Source organism: Sorex araneus, chromosome 5 (assembly GCF_027595985.1).
Source record: "Sorex araneus isolate mSorAra2 chromosome 5, mSorAra2.pri, whole genome shotgun sequence".
Lineage (NCBI taxonomy): Eukaryota > Metazoa > Chordata > Mammalia > Eulipotyphla > Soricidae > Sorex > Sorex araneus.
Genome location: NC_073306.1, coordinates 108,033,298 through 108,055,807, shown reverse-complemented (window position 1 = coordinate 108,055,807; position 22,510 = coordinate 108,033,298). Strand labels below are relative to the sequence as shown.

Genomic DNA, 22,510 nt, shown 5'->3' with positions numbered 1-22,510 from the left:
TTTATTTTAAGCTTAATGCTATGCTTCAAAGAATGGCTTGTGATTTTTAAATTTTGTCTTGTTCAGATATCAATGACTTTTCAGAGGCTTGTTTTCACTTTTGATACAAACTGACAATATAGCAGTTTCTTTCCTGTAAAAAAAAATAAATTGACTTTCTTTCATAAGTTTTGTCACTACTAAGAATTTGGACTTGGGCAGCCTCCATGCTTTGGCTATATGAAAGTTGAAGGACTTGGAATCTGTAAGACATGTCTCTCATCTCAGCTACTCTTTCCCACTTAATGCTGATAAAATGTAAGGTGAGGCTGGCGCTCCAGTTTAGGAACTCAGTGTGCAAGCCTTAACTGTAAGAAACAAGAATTCTATTCTGAGCACTGCAAGGTCTTAAGCACTATCAAGTATGGTTTTGGTGGCCCACAGCATTCCTAAGTCCCTAGCATTGAACTGTCAGGGCCTCCAGGTCCCGTAATACTGATTAGAAAGTCCCCCTACCTTCTCCCCTGCAAAAATGCAAATCAATCTGAGCTAGGTTGTTGTTTTAGTTATGAGCATGCTAACATAGGCTAATTTGTTGGAATATCTAAGCTTATGATAGCATGACCTTAGAGAACCATTGGGAAATACCTTGTTTTGTGGTTGGTGGAACTGGTCTTTTGATGGGTATAACTGATATCAAGAAAGGGCATTGAATGTAATTCTCAAGATCTGTGTGTTTTTCACTAGTGCTCTCTTTTCAAAAGTATTTTTCTTCATTCCTATTCTCTTTTCTTTTTTCTACATAGGCAATATGTCAGCTGAAACACCAATAAAGCTGAATATCAACCCTCAGGACCTGCAGGTCCAAACATTCACCATAGAGAAGTTATTGGAGCCTCTCATAATCCAGGTATTAATGCCATGGACATAAAAGTAGTAAATGCAGAAGAACAAGAAGTGTAGGAAACAAACAAAGAACCAAGGAAAGATTTAATTTGTATGGAATGAATATATAACCAAAAATTGGCCTTTACTTAAAGTCTTGTTAAAATGTATGTGTATTTAGTAATAATAATGATGATAATTGTTGCTGACCCACAAGAGGGGGTCGGAGGACCTGGAGTGTGGTGGTGGTTCTCCGACCCCTTCTTGTGCTCATTTCTTTAGCATTGTACTAATTTCTTTAGTATAATGGTGGTCCCAAGGAAATGAGCAAGAGCCAGAGGAGAGCTCCAAGCAATGTTTATTCCTCTGCTGCTATATTTTATACCTTTCCCTTCCCTCCTCCCCTGGTAGCCCAGTTTCTTTGATTCATTAATAGCATTAATTGCTTCTTCAGGGGGTATCAGAACAGCTGCAGCTTTGCACCATCCTGTGTTTTCATGCTTTAGGTAGGGCCAAGGTCAAAACAATCTGTCTCAGAGGTATGTGGGATTCTGAGAACATTCTGCCTTGCCTGGCGCTTTCTCACAGAGGTAGGATGTGCAGCATCGTGTTCTCAGGGAATTCCACAGATGATAATAATACAACTCTCAAAGCCCCCATAAATCACTTGTATCTCTTATCATCCTGTTGATCTTTGATTTGCTCGAGCGGGTACCAGTAACGTCTCCATTTGTCCCTGTTGCATGCTAGTGTAGCCCAATGATATCTGCTTGCTCCAGGAACAGGAAGAGCCTCAAACCATTCATTCAGGGTTTTGACGAAGAAGTCTGACCTTCTCGTTGGTGGTGGCCACAAGGACTTTTGAGGTCCTGTGGAATTCAGTAGGTAACAGCTCTAGTCTGAGGTCATCTCTGAATTGCATTACATGTGTGGTCCATCTGATTTTTGACTCCTGGCTCTGTGCTCAGGGATCACTCCTGGTAGGGCGCTTGAATCCTAGATATCTCTGGGGATTGAACACAGGTTAGCTGTGTGTAAGGCAAGTGCCCAACCTGCTGTACTATCACTCCAACTCCTGTACCTGCTTTTGATAGGTGACAAAACATATGCTTCACTGATTATTAATCATGAATCTTGGCAGTTCTGGTATCAACTAATATCTGAAATGAAACAGATTTTGAAAGTCCCTCTCTTAGCCACTCACTGAATAGTCTCAAAGAAACCCCAAAGTTTTATTTACTATTTTTTTTTTATTTTGGTAAAGTTCAGGAAAACATTGGAAAAGCAAAGCAAAACAAACAAAAGCAAAAATTTAGAATAAAAATCTACTAACAATTTTTCTACCGAGAGGTAACATTGATATTTATATGCATTTAACTCCATTACACTGAAGTTATGGGTTATTTTTGTTCTTTTCTTTTCTTTTTAAGTAATATTTTTATTTAAAGAACCATGATTTACAACGTATCAATAGTTGAGTTTTAGGTATATAATATTTCATCACCAATCCCACCCCCAGTGTCAATTTCTCATAGTCTATCCACTCTCCCACTGTCCCCAACCCCCAACTTCACCTTGATAGTTACATTACAGAGTCCTGTGGTGACATCTTAGATCTCATATTTTCAGTGTTGTTGAGTTTGTATTTTGGATATATAGCTATACTATTCTTCCACATTACCAGTATTACTAAAACTCTGACCCCTGTTTACCCTTTACTTCCATTTATCTTCTTCCTTGGGGAGCACTTGATTTCCTCAGGTTTGGGGAACTCAGGAACAAGTCACAGATGGTGCAGGAGCAATGCGGCACGGATCAGATTTGAGCTCTTGACCCACCAAGATCTATTTTTGTTATTTTCTTGGTATCTTATGATGCTAAAGAATACTGCATGAGTGTCATGTTAAAGGGACCAAAGAAATTGTACAGAGTTAAGACACTTGTCTTGCATGCAGTGACCTGGGCTCTATCCCTGGCACCTGGCACCTGAGGCTGGTCAGGAGTGATCTCTAAGTACAGAGCCAGGAGGAAGCCCTGAGAACCATCAGGTGTGAGCAAACCTCCCAAACCTCCCTGGCAAAGCAAACAGTTGAACATATGTAAAGAAGGTAAAAGTAGTAACATATGTAGGTTTTTATTTCATTCTTCCTTTAAATTGATACTTTAATAATTTCCCTATTTTAATAAGTATTTTAAAAATAAAATTATTTATTCCTCATATAATGGCAGAGCCTGGCAAGCTACCCATGGCGTATTTGATATGCCATAAACAGTAACAATAATGGGCCTCATTCCCCTGACCCTGAACACAACAGGGACAAATGGAGATGTTACTGGCGCCTGCTTGAGCAATCGATGAGCAACAGGATGACAGCGATACAGTGATTCCTCATATAAAAGTATCATATTTCCCTTACTGTTTCCTTTCCTTTTATTTTTGTTGTGATGTCTAGGGGTTGTACACTTGTAGTTCTTGCACACTTGGTTGTAACACTTGTACAGACTTGGTTGTGCTGTGGCATGGGTCCCATTTTGTTGTAGCATCAAAAAATCATACTTGTAGTGCTGGGTATCACTCTTAATGATGTGGGGATGATCAAACTCAATATTACACCTGCAAGGAAGATGCTCAATCACTGGGTTCTGTACTATAATTTTAATTATCATTATTTAAAAAAGTTTTTTGGGGGCTTCTTTTTTATTTTTTAAATGTAAGAGTACTGCTATCTATTCAGCCATTGATTAAAATGATTGAAATGGGCATGAACTCCACATTCCTTTTTTTTTCCAGTTGAGTCACTGTGAGATACAATTACAAAGACTTTTATGTCCAAAATTCAGCTGTACAATGATCGAACACCCATCCCTCCACCAGTGCACACCTTCAACTACCAGTGCCCCCTCTCACCCCCATTTCAGTCCTTATCCTGCATCCATGGCAGGCAATTTCCCCAATACTCTTTCTCTACTTTTGGGCATTATGTTTCCCACCACATTCAAGCCTGCTTGCCAGGGACAGATGCTAGATCATTTTTTGTCTCTTGGTCATTTTGAATATCTTGGGTGCCGCGGCCAAGCACTTCTGGAATCCTAGATTATAGATGGTTGAGTTCAAGAGACATTTCTGTAGGGCACTAATTCATTTGGGATTCAGTTGGGCATCTCCTGACCAGGGCTTTTGGTGTGCTAAGATGGCACCATGAGGCACATTGTGGGTGTGACAGCCAGGCCGACGAGTGGGTGGGGAGACGGGGAGGGACAGCCCGGCACCTCTGCCACCATGTGGCATGGAGATGTAGTCCTGAAACCCATGTACCTGGGCCTTGCTTTCGCCAAGTTTCCGTCTGGAGTAGGTGGGGAGACTGCACCTGTTCCATCTGGGGTGCCCTGGTGAAATTGACTCAGTATGGGGCCTGGAGAGATCTCAGGCTCTGTGGTGTCTTCCGGGACTCACTGCTGTATCTCTGGCTTTTGATCTCTTGAGATTTTTTTATGAGTCTCTGAAGCAAGGCCAATAATAGAGTTTATAGGGTGGTGCTGAAGTTGGTTTGTGGGGGTCACTGCTAGTGCTTCCATATGTATTGGGAAGTGGGGGGAGGTAGCCCACCTCAACTCTGTGAAAGCCTGGAGATTTCAGTCACAAAACCCGCATATCCAAAGAGTATGTTTTCTGTCAAAAATTGAATGCAATCAAAGTAAAGAGAGAGTAAAGTGAAAATCATCTGCCACACAGGCAGGGTGGGGGTGGGATGGGAGGTATACTGGGTTATACTGGGTTATACTGGATGGGAGGTATTCTTGGTGGTGGAACATGTGCAACTGGTGAAGGGATAGGAGTTTGATCATTGTAAGGCTGAGACTTAAACCTGAAAGCTTTGTAACTGTTCTCACAGTGATTCAATAAAAACAAACAAACAAAACCAAAAAACAAAACCAAAACCAAATTTTCAGCAGATTATATCTTGGTGAGATCTGTTCTGAGAGGGTGGAGTCAGGCCAGGGATATGGCAGTGATTTTGGATTGTGGAAGCAAGCGGCTGCTGGGGGCTCTGCTTGGGAAGGCACAGGCCAACCTGCCCCTGTGGCTTTTGATCTCTCTCTCTCTCTCTCTCTCTCTCTCTCTCTCTCTCTCTCTCTCTCTCTCTCTCAATAAATGAGCTTGTATAGCTGAGCTGGGGGTGGTTTGAGGGCATGACTCCCACATACCTAACTTTTGGCTGTTTAATTCTTTTTTGTAAACTTGGTTCCAAGTTGTTGGGGTCAGGTCAAAGGCACAGTGGAAATTTTGGGGTGTCAGGAAGCCTGAAGGACCATCAGGCTGCTGATGCACTCGCCCTGCAGGTACAGGTTGACCTGTTGGTGGCATCAGGTCAATCAAGCCCACCAAGAACCCTTTTGGGGGTTTCTTAAGCAGTGCTCAGGGAACCCAGGGGTCACTCCTGGAGATAGTTGCAAGATGAACCAGGTGGTTTAATGTTAGGGTGGAGGGATGCAGTGCTGCTCAAGTTTGGTGATGCTGGTGGCCACCTTGGTGGTGCTTAGGAAGCCTCAACTGGTGGAGGTCAGAAGTCCTCTGGTGTCACTGATTGAACTCATGACCTTGCAATTTTCCTGGACCTATACCATAATTTTTTAAGAAGAACCTCTCAATTTTGAACATTTAGAGATTTTCCCCTATATTTATTATAAATTGCACTATCCTAATATTTTTGCATATAAAATTTTATCACCATTTTGAGTTCTAGGATTACTTATTAATGTAAAAGCAATTGGTTAAGCTATGAGAATTCTTATACTTTTCCATATATATCACCAATAGGGGCTGGTGCAATAGTATAGCAAATGGGGCATTTGCCTTGCATGCAGCTGACCTGGGTTGGATATTAGGCACCTCATGTGACCCTCTGAGCCCTCCCAGGAGTGATCTCAGAGCACAGACCCAGGTGTAAGCTCTGAGCACTGCTGGGTATGACTCCAAAACCCAAGAATAACAAGCATGCATATCATCAAGCTAGGGGACAAAAGTTTTAAATTAGTTCTTAGAAGTCATTTATACAATTACTTGGTGTGGGATGAGGAAATAACCTTCATTTTGGAAACAGCTGGTAAAGATAAATACATCAGTACTTGGGGCATGTCCCTATTTTATAAAAGTGAAAACTGTAGTTTCTCACTCATGACTTTCTAATCACAAAGGTGGCTGACATGTTGCTTCATCATCTTATTTTTAAAAGCTTTTTGTTGTTGTTGAAGTGGAGGGGTCAGTTTTACTTGAAGCCATGGTAGGGTTTGTATCTGGTGGTATACTGGGGATCAATGCTGGGCCTCAAACATGGAAAACATGGAAGGCATATACTCTACCACTGAGCCACATCTTCATACCTGAAATATTGACTGTAAACAGAGAAAATAACTTGATGGGGACACCTTTTTTCTTAATGTCCTAATTGAAAACAATAGATGTTTTGCATTAGTCAAGTACATTGATATAATAGTTCAACAAAATACTGTAAGTAAATTTACATTAAAGAGAAAGCTGTTGCCAGTTTGTGTGAACAGACAATAGCATAAAGTTCTGTTTCTATTTTCTAAAATATTTCAAAATGAAATGATTTGGGCTGGAGCAATAGTACAGCTAGTCGGACTCTTGCCTTGCATGTGCCTAATCTGGTTTAATCTCTGGCACCTGATATGTCCCCTGAACTTGCCGGGAGTGATCCTTAAGTGCAAAACCAGGAGTAAGCCCTGAGCACCACCAGTGTAGGCCCCCCCCAAATAAACAAAAGAAATGATTATAATGGTGTATAAACATTGAGTCTACTTAGAAAATTAAAAGTGAACATGACCTAAGGTAATAAGTCATTTAACTGGAAAGAAATTAACTCTTAGGGGCCGGAGCGATAGCATAGCAGGTAGGGCGTTTGCCTTGCACGCGGCCGACCCGGGTTCGATCCCCGGCATCCCATATGGTCCCCCAAGCACTGCCAGGAGTAATTCCTGAGTGCAAAGCCAGGAGTAACTCCTGAGCATCGCTGGGTGTGACCCAAAAAGAAAAAAAAAATTAACTCTTAAAAGAAATGTGATTATGCTAGTTTAGATGGATTTTAACATCGCAACTGGATTCAGACTTTTCATTATCAGCAAACTAATGAGTCAGGGAAAGGAAAATTTATGCTTGCCTGCCATATAGTTCTCAGTTACATGTAAATACAATCACAAATTTTTATCTTTCTTAAGATTGTTGTGTATGTTTTTGAAAATGTTTACTGATTCATTAAATGGTTTTGGTATACTGCTCACTGTTAAGTCAACTAAAAGAAAAGGCTTCTAAGTCCAGCAATATTCAAGTCAAATTAATATAAAATCTTAATTATTGATAACATATTATGTTCAGGAAACATTGCATAGTGGAAAATTTTAGTACAACAAAATTTTATGGACACATTCTTGATTTTCCACTATAATGAAATTCTTTTTTTCAAAAATCAGTGCAGGGGCCAGAGTGATAGTACATGGGGCAGTGCATTTCAAAATCTGATGCCAACTGGGGTTCGATCCCTGGCATCCCATATGGTCCCCTCAGTACCTCCATGAATAATTCCTGAGCGCAGAGTCAGGAGTAACCCCTTGAGAATTGATGGGTGTGGCCTCATATAAAACTAAAATAAAATAAACTAAAAGTAACTAAAAAACTAAAAATAAACCAACAAAAGAGAGTAAAAAAAATGCATTTCAAAATTTGATGCACAACCTTCTTCATCTCCTTATTTTGATAATTTATCATTATCATCATATTTTTTAATCATATATCACAGATTGCCAGTAAAGAAACTTCCTTAAATTATAGGATTTTCCCAAAGATTGTGTCATACTATACACCTAACCACAGTTAAAAAATATTTAATTTGAAATAGTTATATGGTTTGTTTTAAGACTGTAATTTAGTTTCTGATTACACTGAAAACCATTCTAAAACAAGTTCATTATCCTTAATTTTATAGTGCCACCAGATAAAGTTATTAGTTTAGTTGCTCCATTAAAAAATTTTCATCTTTTCTCATTATTTATCTTAAGGTTATATTTCTTTGCTTTGAAGGTACCACAGAAATTAGTTACCACCTTCTGTATATAACTCAAAGTCTAAATTGCAATTTAAGTTTTGAGTAATTGGCCATAGAACTATTATGTTATTCTGACTTCTAAATATATTTCTTAATAAATATTTACTCACTTTTTTATATTTATCAGAGTCTTCCCCACCAAGCCTGATTTATCTTTAATCTATTTTTTTTTCTGTTGTGCAGAGGTAAATTACTGGATAATTTTGCAGGGATATTCATTCTGGAATGTATTTCAATAATTTGCTTTCATTTTATCTATGTGATAACATCTACAGTTGTGTCTCTCTGTAATAAATTCTTTCAGTGGATCAGAAATATTTTTTTTCTCAGCAATTACAGTTTTTTGATTGCAACTGTAGGCATCTGCACTTCATCACTTTCAAAATCCAAGCTTGGCAGTTCAGTGCAGGAAATCTATTGAGAATTGTGATGAAAAGAATTTACATCTCTAATTATGTATTCTCTGAAGAAGATATAAAATACTAGATAATGTTATAGCCAATACCTAATGGGACCATTTATACTATTATTTTCCACAAAATTTAATTTACTCTGTGTCAGATTCATGTTGAACGTGAGTGAAAGAACTGACTTACTCAAAATCCTTTAGGATAAAAACAACAAACTCCTTATAAAATGTTAATCATCTCTTGAAGTGAAATTCATCAGTTATACAGTGGGGGGTGGGGGGCGGGGGGTATACTGGGGATTCTGGTGGTGGAATATGGGCACTGGTGAAGGGATGGTGTTTGAATATTGTATAACTGAGACATAAACCTGAAAACTGTGTATCTTTCCACATGGTGATATAATAAAAATTAAAAAAATAAAATGTTAATCATCTGATTTTTTTCCTTGGAGGGAGGTGGAGCAAATGTTTTATATTTTCTGATGTAAATGTTTTTCAAAGGTAAGAAACATTATAACTCTGTCTTTCACTCATTATTCTTATAGGATTTCTTGGCCTTTTGCTGACTTTTTTTCCCATAGTTTTACTCATGTATTTTTTTTAAGTTTCTTGGGACAACTTTTATAAATGAAACATTTCTCATGAGTCAAGTTAAAGACTAGTTAGCAACTTTTTACAGTTTGCATAAGTTAGTTTATACTCTTGCATGAAGACAACCCCCAGATCTCTTAGGCTTCACATAAGTTCATTTCTTGCTCAAGCTGCATTTTCTATGTGTGTTGGTTGGTGGGTGGTTCCTGTATGGTATGGGGATTAGGAATTCGGGCTAATGTAGACTCCATCTCGATATTTGCTTTCAGAGTTGTTACAACAGGGAAAGAGAACATGAGGAATCATACAAAAATGTCTAATCAGATGTGATTTACTTAAATTCCACTCACTTTGCTTTAGACAAACCAAATAATGTGACTAGAGTGGATGCTGGATATATGAACTTGCCCTGGGCTGCATAGTCATAAATAGCCCCAATAACTGTTATCTTCCATTTGCTTCCTTTTTAGCGGTTTCTTTTAGTTGACTCCAACTTTATCTTTTTACCCTTGTCATGGATGCTAGATGGCAAAAGCCTGTGTGAGGCAACCAGCATGAGAATTCTGTGTCTAGAGAATGTGGTGCATTGGTCCTGTCATCATCTTCTTTTTGGGAAATTGACTACATAATGAGAGTTAAAAAGTTAGTACCTGTAGGATAACATAGCCTCACGTAGTTTAGGTTTATTGGGTTACTCCCGTTACAGTACTCCTATTCCTCTTTGTTTATTTGTAGCTTCTTTCTTAGTGTTCTGTTGACTTGTAAATAATGTTTTTCTCTTCTCCTTGAATCCTTTGCATAGTTTATTCATAGCAAGTCCTTTTTGTATGGACACAGGAAGACTTAACAAATGTTATGCTTTTGTAACCTGGGAGTCATTTGACTCTACATGATATTTTCCTCCAGGGCATCTGTTCTCTTGACCTAAGCCTCAGCTGCCCTAACTTCCTAGCATCCCCAAAGCAGGGTCCCGACGACGTGGGACAAGAAGGACCCAGGGCAAGCGGTGAGTTGTGTGCTACCCTGGCATCCAGATGGGCCTGGCCAAAGTGCCTAATGCTTAACTATAAGTTAAGAGCTTGATCATGGACAAATGCTGTCATGATCCAAACAGTGATACTAGATTCGGACCCTGCTAGGGTGAGGAATGATTAATCTGGCCTGAGTGCTTGGCCTGAGCCTGTGGCAAGATGTTGCCAGGAGAGCTGCCTTGCAAGCCTCAATGTATCCCTTGCTATGTCCATACAAAAATAACTAGTATTAAGATGTTAATGAGTGTTTGGAATGGGGAGAGGAGAAAAGACCCTTAAGAGGTATTTTGCCTACTGGCAGTCAGGAAGGGCTTTATCTTATGTTGATTTTGCTACCTGGCTGGGTGTAGCCTAGAGGGCAAGGTGGGAGAGACAAGTAGGAGAGAGACAGAAAAAGAAGCGGCAGTTGATCCAGAGAGAGGATGGAGCTGGGAGTGCGGGAGATGAGAAAGATGGAAGATTGAATAAACGGTAACTAATCAGCAACCAGCTTGGTCCTCGTTCTTCCTTCGCCTGTCCTTGACCACCGGCCGTCTCGATCCGTCCACACACTGCGGTTCCAGGGCACTGAACGCGGGTGGTGAGACAGAGCTGCCTGGAGAGCCCGCGAGTGCACTCGCCCCTCTGCGAGCCTTAGTTTTTTACAGTACCTAGGCCACTCAACACCTCTATTAAGAACCACAACACCTAATGAGAGAGAGAACAAAAGGAAATGCCCTGCCACAGTGGCAGGGTGGGGTGGGGGGAGACGGGTTTGGGGAGAGTAGGAGGGATGTTGGGTTTACCGGTGGTGGAGAATGGGCACTGGTGAAGGGATGGGTTCTCAAACTTTGTATGGGGGAAACATGAGCACAAAAATGTATAAATCTGTAACTGTACCCTCATGGTGATTCACTAATTAAAAATAAATAAATTTAAAAAAAGGTTAGTACCTAGGGTTAAACAATTAGATCATGTGCTAAGTTCAAAGACATCACGAATCACGAATCATGAAATCCCATTGATCGTCGATTTCTCAAGCAGGCTCAGTAACCTCTCCATTCGTCCTAACCCTGAGATTTTTGAAGCCTCTCTCCACTTTGTTAGGGTGGAGCAGATCTCTGCCCACGGGAGGTGCGGAGGAACAGGCCGAGACAACTCTTTCTGCAACAGCAAGGGGATTTATTCAGACCAGCATGCTGGGGCTCTCACTCAGCTCTCACTCCTACACAGAGGAGGGTTAGAGAGAGAGAAAGAGAGCCCCGTACACAGAGATCAGGCTCTTTTTATACACCTTAGTAAATAAGATTACTTTGATCATTATTCCCATTTTTCTCATTTTTCCAAGGTTACTTTGATCAACATTTTCATTTTTCCCAGGTCACTGTGATCAACATCCTTATTTTTCAGGATCAAGGGAGGTATGACCATGTCTTTCTTGGACATTACCAGGCGTCTGGTCAGTTTCATTTCCTGAAACAGGTTCTTGTTTTGTGTAGCTTAGATCATACTGCAAGGTATTGTTTTACAGAAAGTGATCAAGCAAGTTAGCAAGTTACAGAAAGCAATCAAGCAAGTTAGCAAAACATTAACCCTATCCTTTACTGCTACATGGCCCAAACCGTTCACTTGGCCTTCCCAAGGATGCCACATTGGAGGCTCTTTCAGGGTCAGGGGAATGAGATCCACCTGTTACTGGCTTTAGCCTATGAATACACCATGGGAAGCTTGCAAGGCTGTCCCATGTGGGCAGGAAACTCTCAGTAGCTTACTACTTTCTCCCAGAGGGAGAAGTAGGTTGTAAGATATCGCTTCTGGGAGCTTGCTTTTAAGTCTCTGGGTGTTGGCCGTTGATGGGATTACACACACCTGGGTTCCTCTGCTGGTACCTTCATGCGTGAGGCTTGTCCGAACGTGTGGAGCGGGGCCTTGAAAATGGCTGTGGCTAGGTTCCGGTGGTCTTTGGCAGCCGGGAGCTCTGCTCAAGATGGGGAGGGAAGCTGGAGCCCATCCCCTCCAAGGGGCCCCCGGGGAAGACAGTCAGGCTTACGGGCAAGAGACTCTCTGCTAAGTTCAAAGACATAGAAGCAGGACCACAGAGAAGAGTTACTTCTATTGGGACATTTCTTAACTTTTGTTCCACAAGCCCCTGCTGAGTGGGGAAAATAAGATAAACTAATTACCAGGGTTTTGATAGATTCCTCCAATTTCCAAGCTACATTTCAGTCTTAGAATTATTCTTTAACCTCTGTGGGTACACCACTATTTCCAGTTCCCTTGAGCACTGGCCATGAAGACCATATGCTTTCTTTCTTATGTAATCTTTATTCCCTTGCTTTCCACCTCCTCATCTGTGGCTGAGAGTTCAAGAGAAACTCCATTAGCAACAGAAATTCAGACTTTCTTTAATTGCCTCTAATTATTTATGCTAGAATGGAGGATTTTATACAAAATCTGACTTCCATTCTTCCCCTTATTTCCAAAATTTGAAGTTTCAGAGGTATAAATCTCCTGTTATGCCAAACAAGTTGGAAATACTTTTTATTTCATTTTGTCTGGCTTCATTTTGCTGATGGTGGACAGTAAACATTGATGATGCCCATTGTGAGTCTAGGGATGTGACATTAATGCCTCCATAACCATTAGTCTTCGAGGTGGAGCAAAGTCACTGGGTTCCTACAGAGGAGGGCACAATGCCTCTTGTCCCAAATGTACCTCTTTTCCTTGTCATGTATCTGAATGCAAACATTCCTTATGAAAAGAGCCCCTTTTAGTTTGTCCAATCTCTCCCTTCTTGTTGAAGCTAAACCCAGTCCATGGTGAGTGGACAGTTAATCTTAACTCTTCAAGAGCTTTATTTTTCTTTCCTCCGTGGCTCTTTGCTAAACTACACATTCAATGACAAAAATTTTCTTTTTCTCCCTCAGCAAAGAGAAAAAGTCGATCATGTCAATTTATACAAATAGTTGCCCATTTGGCAGATAGATGTCAAAGGATCTGTTCTCCACTGATTTGAAGACACACATCTGGTTGCAGAGAAAGAATGCATTTTTAACTTCTTAATCTATTACAAATTAATTTATTTAATTTCTTTAGAAGATAATTCAATATTCTTGTTTGTGGTTGTTTTCTGTCATTTGTGTAGATCACTTAAATTTATTGTTTCACTTTTTTGGTTTTGGGCCACAAGCTTGGCTGTGCTCAGGAATCATAGCATATGTGTTGCTGGGAATACAAACCAGGGATAGCTGTATGCAAGACAAGCACCTTAATCCCCAAACAAGTTTTTCTCTGGCCCCTCTCTAAGTCATTTTGTATGAGCACAATCCACTTACTTACGGTTACTTGACTTTATCTTTAAGATTCTTTTAAAAAACCCTGCTGATTAGTCTATCATTAGATATATACTAGAATTAATCTTGATGATTACAAGGAAATCTCAAAGACATGTCTGCAGGCATATAGTACTCTTGACATTACAAGTACTTATTGGGATTTGTTTTTTTTTTTGCTTTTTGGGGTCACACCTGGCGATGTACAGGGGTTACTCCTGGCTCTGAACTCAGGAATTACTCCATATGGGATGCTGGGAATCAAATTGGGGTTGGCCATGTGTAAGGCAAACATCTTACCTGTTGTGCTACTGCTCTAGCCCTATTTATTGGGATTTTTGATTATAACCTTAGTCAGTAACCTTGGAAGTTACTAAATTAGATGTATTTTATACATACTTATAAGATTAAGGTTTAATAAATACAAATGTTTCATTTTTATGGTATAATGAAGAAATAAGCTTAGTTCTGTCTCAATGATGTTTTAAAGCTTAAGGTGAATAGTATAGTTGAGTTGATTCTAATTAAGTGAATACTTCAACTACTGCATTTTCTTACCACTGGAAAACCACTCTCTTGGAAAAGTTGTTATAGTGTCCCTTGAGGAAAAGATAGTTGGAAAGAAGGGAAGGCAGTCTTTAAATTAAAATGAAGACAAGAAAACTGGTAGTGAATTGATTAAAATCACAGTGGTCCAGAAGGAGTGTGAATGCTGTGCATAAAGGGATAAACCTTTGTCCCTAACCTGGTAACTTTTAGACTATCCATCTATCCATGGCTAGCTTGTCAGTCTCTGCATAAACATTGCCTCTTTTTAGTTTGCCTCCTAGATTTGTTTTTATTTTCTGTTTTTTTTAATTTTATTTTATTGAATCACCATGTGGAAAATTACAATGCTTTCAGGCTTAAGTCTTAGTCATACAATGCTGAAACAATCATCCCTTCACCAGTGCCCATATCCCACCACCGAGAAAAACAAAAAAACCAAAAACACCACAGTACGCCGCCCATCCCTCCCCCCCGCCCCCCTCCCTTGTAACTGATAAATTTCACTTTACTTTCTATTTACTTTGGTTACATTCAATATTTCAACACAATCCTCACCACTATTGTTAGGAGCACCCCACTAGAGTCAGACCTGTTGTGAAGGGAAATGAGGTCAGTAGAGCAGTAGCAGCCTCGCGGTTTTGGATTTCTGTACTTTAACAACTAAGTCCAGGGAGATTTCTTCCGGATATTGGATCATTGCAAGCTTGTAAACCCCATCTGTGGTCGTCATAATATGGCGGTCCCCACGCCCTTCATCCTCGGGAAGGGACTGGTGAGAGAGAGAAATACCTTTCCCCTCCTGGGCGGGCATGGGGTCGCGGCTTGGTTCTCAGGCTGGAGACGTTCTGCAAGTAGCTGCCCATGTTGAATTTGGTTCAGCTGAGTCTCTATTTTCTGTTTTTTTCTTTGTTTTGGGGCCATGCCTAGTGATGCTCAGGGATTACTTTTATCTCTGCACTCAGGAATTCCTCCTGGTGATGCTCAGGGAATCACATGGGATACCAGAGATCAAACTCAGGTTGAATGCAAGCAAGGAAAGCACTTTACCCTCTGCACTATATTTCCAGTCCTCTAGACCTATTTTTTTAATCAGACCCTTTTCCCCTTCTCACTACAGTTTTGCTCTACAGTTCTGTGTGCCCTTAACTATGTACCCACTTATCTCACTTCTGGTAATGTTTAATAGTTTGATCACAGTTCATCTTTTCCATAACAAATTTGGGCTGATCCAGGAGATATCTATTTCTTGCTTAGTTATGAGATAAAATATTTCTTTTATGAACTGATTCTGTAGGCAGCCAGGTGATAGGCTGAATAACAGGAATTCACGTTTATTGGAAAATGCTAGATTGATAGATGCAGTTGTGGTTAAACTGGCTGAAAGAAGAATCTATAGCTCCCAGATATGGTTTATTGTGGTTAAGTTGACTGAAAGAAGAAGCTCTAGCTCTCCAGATGTGGTTTGTGTCATTATAGATTCAGAGATGTAATTATGTTTTTTTTTCTCCCCCCAGAACTCCATGGGATATTTCAGAATACTGAATCTCTTTCAGAGAATGTTGCTGCCACTTTAACTCTAGTACTTTAAACCAGTGGACAACATACTTCCTATTCAGGCTTAGATAACTGATATTAGCTTGGACAACCATAGGATCTGTGTTGCCTACACTCTCCTCTTATAATTTGAAAGCAACTGTAGACAATATGTAAGCAAATAGATGTGAATTTTTTTAATTGAATAACCATGAGCTACACTTACAAAGCTTTCATGTTTGAGTCATACAATGATCGAACACCCATCCTTTCACCAGTGTACATTTTCTACCACCAATGTCTCCAGTATCCCTCTGCATCCCCTTGCCTCTCCCACCCCTCTCCCTCCTCTATGGCAGACAATGATGTGAATGTGTTTTAATAAAACTTTACCAAAACAGGCAAAAAACCAAATTTTTATATCAGTACCCAATTTACAGGCTCTAGATCGATCATTTTTTCATGGAAATACTCCTTCACTAATTGAGGAAGGGTAAGAAGTGGACAATAGTGTCCACACACAGGAGTAGTCCTCTGGGAGATAAATTATGGTGCAGTGATTTGTGGCCAAGCCTTGTGAGAGACACAAAAGTCGCACTAAGGGCAAGAGTTACTAACTAGGCAATTTAAAAGATTCTTATTACTGTTCAGATCCCATTAGCCAGTAGTTTTGAACCCTGGCTGCAAATTTCAAATTTTCTAGGGAGCTTTTAAAACTCCCATTGCCAAGGCCACACAGGAAACCAATTAGATTAGAATCCTTGGGAGTAAGACAAGGCAGTGATTTTAAAACTCCCAGGTGCTTACAATATGAGTTTTGTGCTGTTACATAAGCCACTAGTAAGCATGTTTTACTCTTGGTTAAAAGTATGCCTTAGAATTGTGCCCCTTCTATGTTTCTTGAATTGGGTTGGGTTCTATCCAACTGGAATAAATTTATAAGGAGTACCCAGAGTGGTTATTGCATCACCTCTGTTTCTACATGCACATTTTGTTCTCCAGTGTCCCAGTAGGACCTTTGTAGTTGCTATAGGAAAACTGTTATAGTAGAGAGGTCTTAGATCCACATTCTGCAGCTATTCCTTACTTGTCAGTTCATAATTAGATAGCACATGGATGTATATGTGGACTAGATTATGATGAGCCCTAGGGCTTTGATTACCATGGTATTCTTTTATGTTTGTTTGTTTTTGGGCTACAGCCAGTGGTGATCAGTGCTTATTCCTGACACTGTGCTCAGGCATCACTCCTGGCGGGTCTTGGGATACCATAAGGAATGCAGAGATTGAACCTAGGTTGGCCACCTGCAAGTTAAATGCCCTACCCATTGTATTATTGCTCTGTTCTGAAAAACCACGGTAGTCTTAGTTTTGGTGAACTCTGGGGTGGACAATGTGTCAGCGAGGGAAGAGATTTATAATGTACAAATCTAAAATGAAGGTGTGGTGTCACATTTACTGTATCACTGTATCAGTGTCATCCCATTGTTCATCGATTTGCTTGAATGGGCACCAGTGACGTTTCCATTGTGAGACTTGTTGTTACTGTTTTTGTCATATCAAATATGCCATGGGTAGCTTGCCAGGCTCTGCCGTGAGGGTAAGATACTCTCAGTAGTTTGCTGGGCTCTCTGAGAGGGGCAGAGGAATGGAACCTAGGTCGGCCACATGCAAGGCAAATCCCCTACCTGCTGTGCTATCACTCCAGCCCATGCTGTCACATTACATAAGGAAATTTATTTATATGTGTAATCATCTGCACCAGTGCTTTTCAGCATAAGCTACAAAATGGCATCACTTGAGGAACTTAAAACTTTCTCTACACTCAAGCCACAGCTAAGGACTGTTAGATTAAAATCTCTGTTAGAAGACCTAATTAATGCCTGTCATAGAGGCAGACTGGGTGGGAGTGGGGTGGCTTGAAGGGATGGAACACTAGTGCTGGAAAATTTAACTGGTAAGGGATGGGTGTTGGAACATTGTTTGACCGAAACATAATCATGAGCAATTTTGGAATGCTCTAGCACAGTGGGTAGGGCGTTTGCCTTGTATGTGGCCAACCCAGGTTTGATTCCTTCATCCCTCTTGGAGAGCCCGGCAAGCTACCAAGAGTATCCTGCTTGCACAGCAGAGTCTGGCAAGCTCCCCGTGGCATATTCGATATGCCAAAAACAGTAACAACAAGTATCACAATGGAGACGTTACTGGTGCCCACTCAAGCAAATCGATGAACAATGGGATGACAGTGCTACAGTGCTATTTCATGGTGATTCAATAAAAAAAATAAGACCTCATTAACAGTATTGCCTTCTTCCAGTAGTTATTGTAGTTTAGGTCATGTGTTCATAATAGTGTTAACATTTATGTTTTTGATGTATACAGTTACCACAACAACACTACCAAAGGGCCCAAGGCTTCTACCAGAGTCCCTGTGTGACTTTTTGGACCACCAGTCCACTCCATATTCTTCCTCAACCACTCCCCCCCCTTGCTGAGGGGTTTTGTAATCTCAGTTTTATAATTATCTGCTTTTTAATCCAGGGTCAAGAGTTTGTTACGATTTGATATTGTTCTTCTCCTTGTTTTATTTCTCTGTATACCATAGACGAGGGAGATCATCTGATATTTTCCCTTGCACCCTGACTTATTTTTTTTTTAATTTTTATTTTATCACCATGTGGAAAGTTACAAAGTTCTCAGGTTTATGTCTCAGTTATACAATATTCAAACACCATCCCTTCACCAGTGCCCATATTCCATCACCAAAATCCCCAGTATACCCCCCGCCCCCTCAACTGTATAACTGATGAATTTCACTTCATTTTCTCTTTACCTTGATTGCGTTCCATATTTCAACACAAAACTCACTATTGTTGTTGGAGTTTCCCCACAAGAAAGACAGCCCTACTAAGGAAGCATTTGATAATTAGTTTTCCATTAAAAGATTGTATGTTTTCAGTATTTAGAAAAGGTCTTGTGGCCGGCGAGGTTCGGATGTGTCCCAGTCCCGCATCCCAGAGCCCTGTTAGTTGCTGCTCAGTGTCACCAGGGCTCCATCTGGAGTAGGTGTGGTGGCTGCACCTCCTCCATCTGGATCCCCAGTGTTGCTGGCCCCGTTTCAGGTTCGGAGCATTCTCTGGCCTCATTGCTCACCAGAACGCCTGGCTGCTTCTCTGTTGAATGTGGCAAGATGGCCCTGACTTATTTTTGCTTAATATGATACCACCTGGTTTAATCTAAGTTGCAGTTAACTGCAAGGTTTTACCTTTTCTTTGGTCATGTTATATACCATTGTTTATCTATCTATCTATCTATCTATCTATCTATCTATCTATCTATCTATCTATCTATCTATCTATCTATCTATCTATCTTATATCTTTTTCTACCCATCTATCGATGTAAACAATCTATTTGTAATAGATTTTTAGATAATCTATTTATTTTATTAATGTCTGTTTATTTACTTTTTGGTGTGGGGTCCATATTTGGCTGAGCTTAGGGCTTCGAGCTCTGTTTTCAGGGATCAGTTTTAGTGGTGGTTGTGGACTTTGAATAGTGAGGCACTGAACCTGGCTAAGCTGTGTGTAAGGAAAGTGTCTTAATCCCTGTATCAATTTTCCAGCTGTTATTATTTTTTTAAGGTGTCTCATATACTTTTTACTATTGTACTATGACTATGTATCCAATAAAGTGTTGTCTGTGGATTGAAGGCATCTGGCTCATTTGGGAACTTAAAAAAAATGCAGACTCTCAGGCTCTAACTCAAACTCTCGGAACAACAATTTATGCTAGCATAAGATTTATATTAGATTAAAGTTTGAGAAGTGCTGGTTTAGGAGACTGTGAATTTTAACTTGTAAATTTTAACCTGAGTAAAAAATAAGTTGAAAACTTATCTACTGATGATGCTTAGAGAGGAGGTGATTAGAGGTCATGAGGAATTTCTAAACCTTGATACTCACCATTGCTCTCTGCAACCTTAGTTGAAGGGGCCACCCAGTGAGTGGTATTTGTCCTGCTGTGTGAGACCTGGTATTTCTTTAGAAAAGAATCTATGTCTTTTATATCCTGACTTAGGCATAACCACTGCACTCCCTTTCCTACTTTCCCCCCCACATCTTGTATTGTATTCTTGAAAAAAAAGAAATTGCTTTTATTTCTTTCGTTTATACATAACATTTTATAATAACTAAATGCATAAACATATTCCCTTTCCTATTTAAACATAGTGTCAGTTTCATGTTAAATGATTATATTCTATCAAGAAATGGCTTTGGGGCAATAAGAAATATAAATTGGAAATATATATATTTTCCTCCTTAAATATAGGGTAATACCCAGTGGTTTTTGAGATATGTGGCACTCCTGGAAATGCTAGTCATATTTTCTACCTTGATTTATTGCTTTGTGATACCAAATTAATAACTTCATTAAAAATCATGCTTTATAGTCTTTTGTTTCCAAACATTTGTATAGTATGGACTCTGATTATAAAAGATTATTACAATGGGCAGAGGTGTGGTGGCTTTCAAAAGGATGAAATTTATGCAGCTTTAAGATATGAAATAAAATTATTGACAAAGCAGAAATCTGACTTTGTTAATTTTTATTTGCTTGTTGTCTTGGCTGTGGGGCCACACTTGGCTATACTCAGGTCTTACTCTTGGTTCTGTGTTCAGTGATGACTTCTGGTGGTGCTGGTAGGATCAAACCTGTGTAGACTTCATGTAAGCAGTGCCTCACCTCTGTACTATCTCGCTGGACCTCCCTGATTTTGTTAGATTTTTTTGTTTGTTTGTTTTTGAACCACACCTAATAGTGTTTAGGGCTTACTTCTGTCTTTGTGCTCAGAGATGACTCTTAGCATGCTTGGAGGACTATTGGGATGCCAGGGATGGAACCTGGGTTGGTCACACACAAGGTGAACACTCTACCTGCTGTACTATCACTGCAGCCCTATCACTGTATCACTCACTATCATCCCGTTGTTCATTGATTTACTCGAGCGGGTGCCAATAATGTCTCCATTTGTCCCAGCCCTGAGATTTTAGCAGCCTCTCCTTACTCGTTTTTCCCAATGATTGGAGGCACTTTTCAGGGTCAGGGGAATGAGACCTGTTATTGTTACTGTATTTGGCATATCGAATACGCTTGCCAGGCTCTTCTGTGTGGGCGGGATACTCTTGGTAGCTTTCTGGGTTCTCCGAGAGCATATATATTTCCCTTTATGATGATGTGTTGCACAGCTGCCAAGCGGCCGTGCAGTCCAGGAATATGTTCACTCAAGTGTGAGGCTTGGCCTGAGCATATGGAAAGCAGCGTGGAGTGAGACGGTGGTGGGGTAGTGGAGGTAGGCTGCCGGGGCTGGGTCTCTTGGGGCAGGGAGGGCTCTCACCCGCCCCACTCTGGGGCACCCCTGGCGCAGAGTTCGATGGCATGGTTATGGGGACCTATTTTATGCTCCCTTCCAGGAGAAGCAGCCGTTGAGTTCTGGAGAGTGGCCGATGAGGAAATTATCTGGTGCTGGCAGGAGGTGGCTGATGGGTGTGACCCCTGGGTCAACAAAGGCTGGGGGAAGCAGGCAGAGGATCTTTGCTCCCAGGTCTCGTTGAGCCCAGAGATCTAAGACCACAAAGTTCCGCATTACCTGGGTTCCGTGGGACTTCGCTCATGCGTGAGGCTCGGCCCGAGCATGTGGAAAGTGGCCTGGAGTGTGGCAGCGTGGGGTAGTGCACTGCAGCCCTAATTTTTTTTAAATGACTTATAAAATTTAAGTTTTTAAAATTTTATAAAATTTGTGCTTCTCAGATTATTTTTGAAAAGCTAATTTTAACATGTCATTCAAGAAACAACATATACGTTAAAAGATGAAGTTGAAAAGTTTTTTTTGTTTTTGTTTTCTGAGTCACATATGCTTGTGCTGGAGGGTGGGGGTGGTATTTCCAGCTCTGTGCCCAGAGGCTGCTCTAGGCAGTAGTCTGGGGACAGTGTGATGACTAGGATCTATTGCTCTCAAAGTATGTGGTCAACCCTTCGAACGATCTTTCTCTTGTTTTAGTTTTTGGGCCACACCTGGTGGCTTTCAGAGCTTACTCCTGGCTCCCTGCTCAGGGTTTACTTGTGGGGTACTTGGGGGACCTTATGGGTTGCTGTGGATCAAACTAGGGTTGGCCTTAATCTCACTGTCCCTGTTGTTTATTTTTAATTGGCAAAATTAATTAAAATGGGGGAGAAAACTATTTCATATTAGACCCAACTTATGGACTTTTCTTTCTTCTTTTTGGTTACACCCAACAGTGCTGCCTTGATGCAGAAGTGTGCTTAGGAGTACTCCCTATAATGCTCTGGGGACTATTCCCAGTGTGCTTGGGGACCATGTGGTGCCAGAAATTGAATCCAGGGCTCCCACATGCAAAGCAAGTTCCATCCAGCCTTTTGAACGATCTCCTCCACCCTCCTTTGTTTTAAAGTTGCATTTGTTTCCCCCAGAAATAAGTGTACTTCCAGGGTTCTGATGTTTAGCAACAGCTGTGTTTGTATTTGACAGATAAATCCCTTTGCTTTGTTATGCCATCTGCGTGGCCTAGAGGGCTGTTAGAATTGGAGAGGGCTCTACATGCACTTTGTTATTGTCCTTCAATAGCTCCAAGTAATGGCTCATGTTAGCAGTGATTGTTAACGTAGCAAACAAATAAAACCCCAAATTACAGTCAAAAAGATAGTGATTATATATTCTATGTCATTTGTGCTGAGGATTGTTACAAAGACTGAATTGTGTCTCACTCAAATTCCTATATCAAGGCCCTCACCCTCAATATACTAGAATGTGAGTTACTAGGAGACAGGGCCTGAAAAAAAGAAACTGAATTAAAGTGGAATCTTTAGGGTCCTATCTAGTGTGATCTGACATCTATATAAGATGAGATTATGACATACAGGGACAGACCACTAGGTTGCATACATGCAGGATAAATGTTGTCACAGTGAGAAGATGGCTATCTTCAGGTAGTAAGGGAGACCTTGGAAGCAATTAATCATGCCAATGCCTTGATGTTGGATTTGTAGACTCCCGATTATGAGAAAATAAATTTATGTTACTT

At 40.5% G+C, this 22,510-nt stretch overlaps 1 protein-coding gene across 1 annotated transcript in view; it reads left to right on the top strand.

Moving 5' to 3' along the window:
* The first annotated feature begins 790 nt into the window (after positions 1–790).
* Positions 791–22,510, top strand: part of CTNNA3 (catenin alpha 3) — a 1,605,010-nt gene continuing 1,583,290 nt past the window's right edge. The window contains exon 1 of the mRNA XM_004617094.3: positions 791–889. Within this exon, the coding sequence (XP_004617151.1) occupies positions 791–889 (99 nt within the window). The remainder of the gene's footprint in view (positions 890–22,510) is intronic.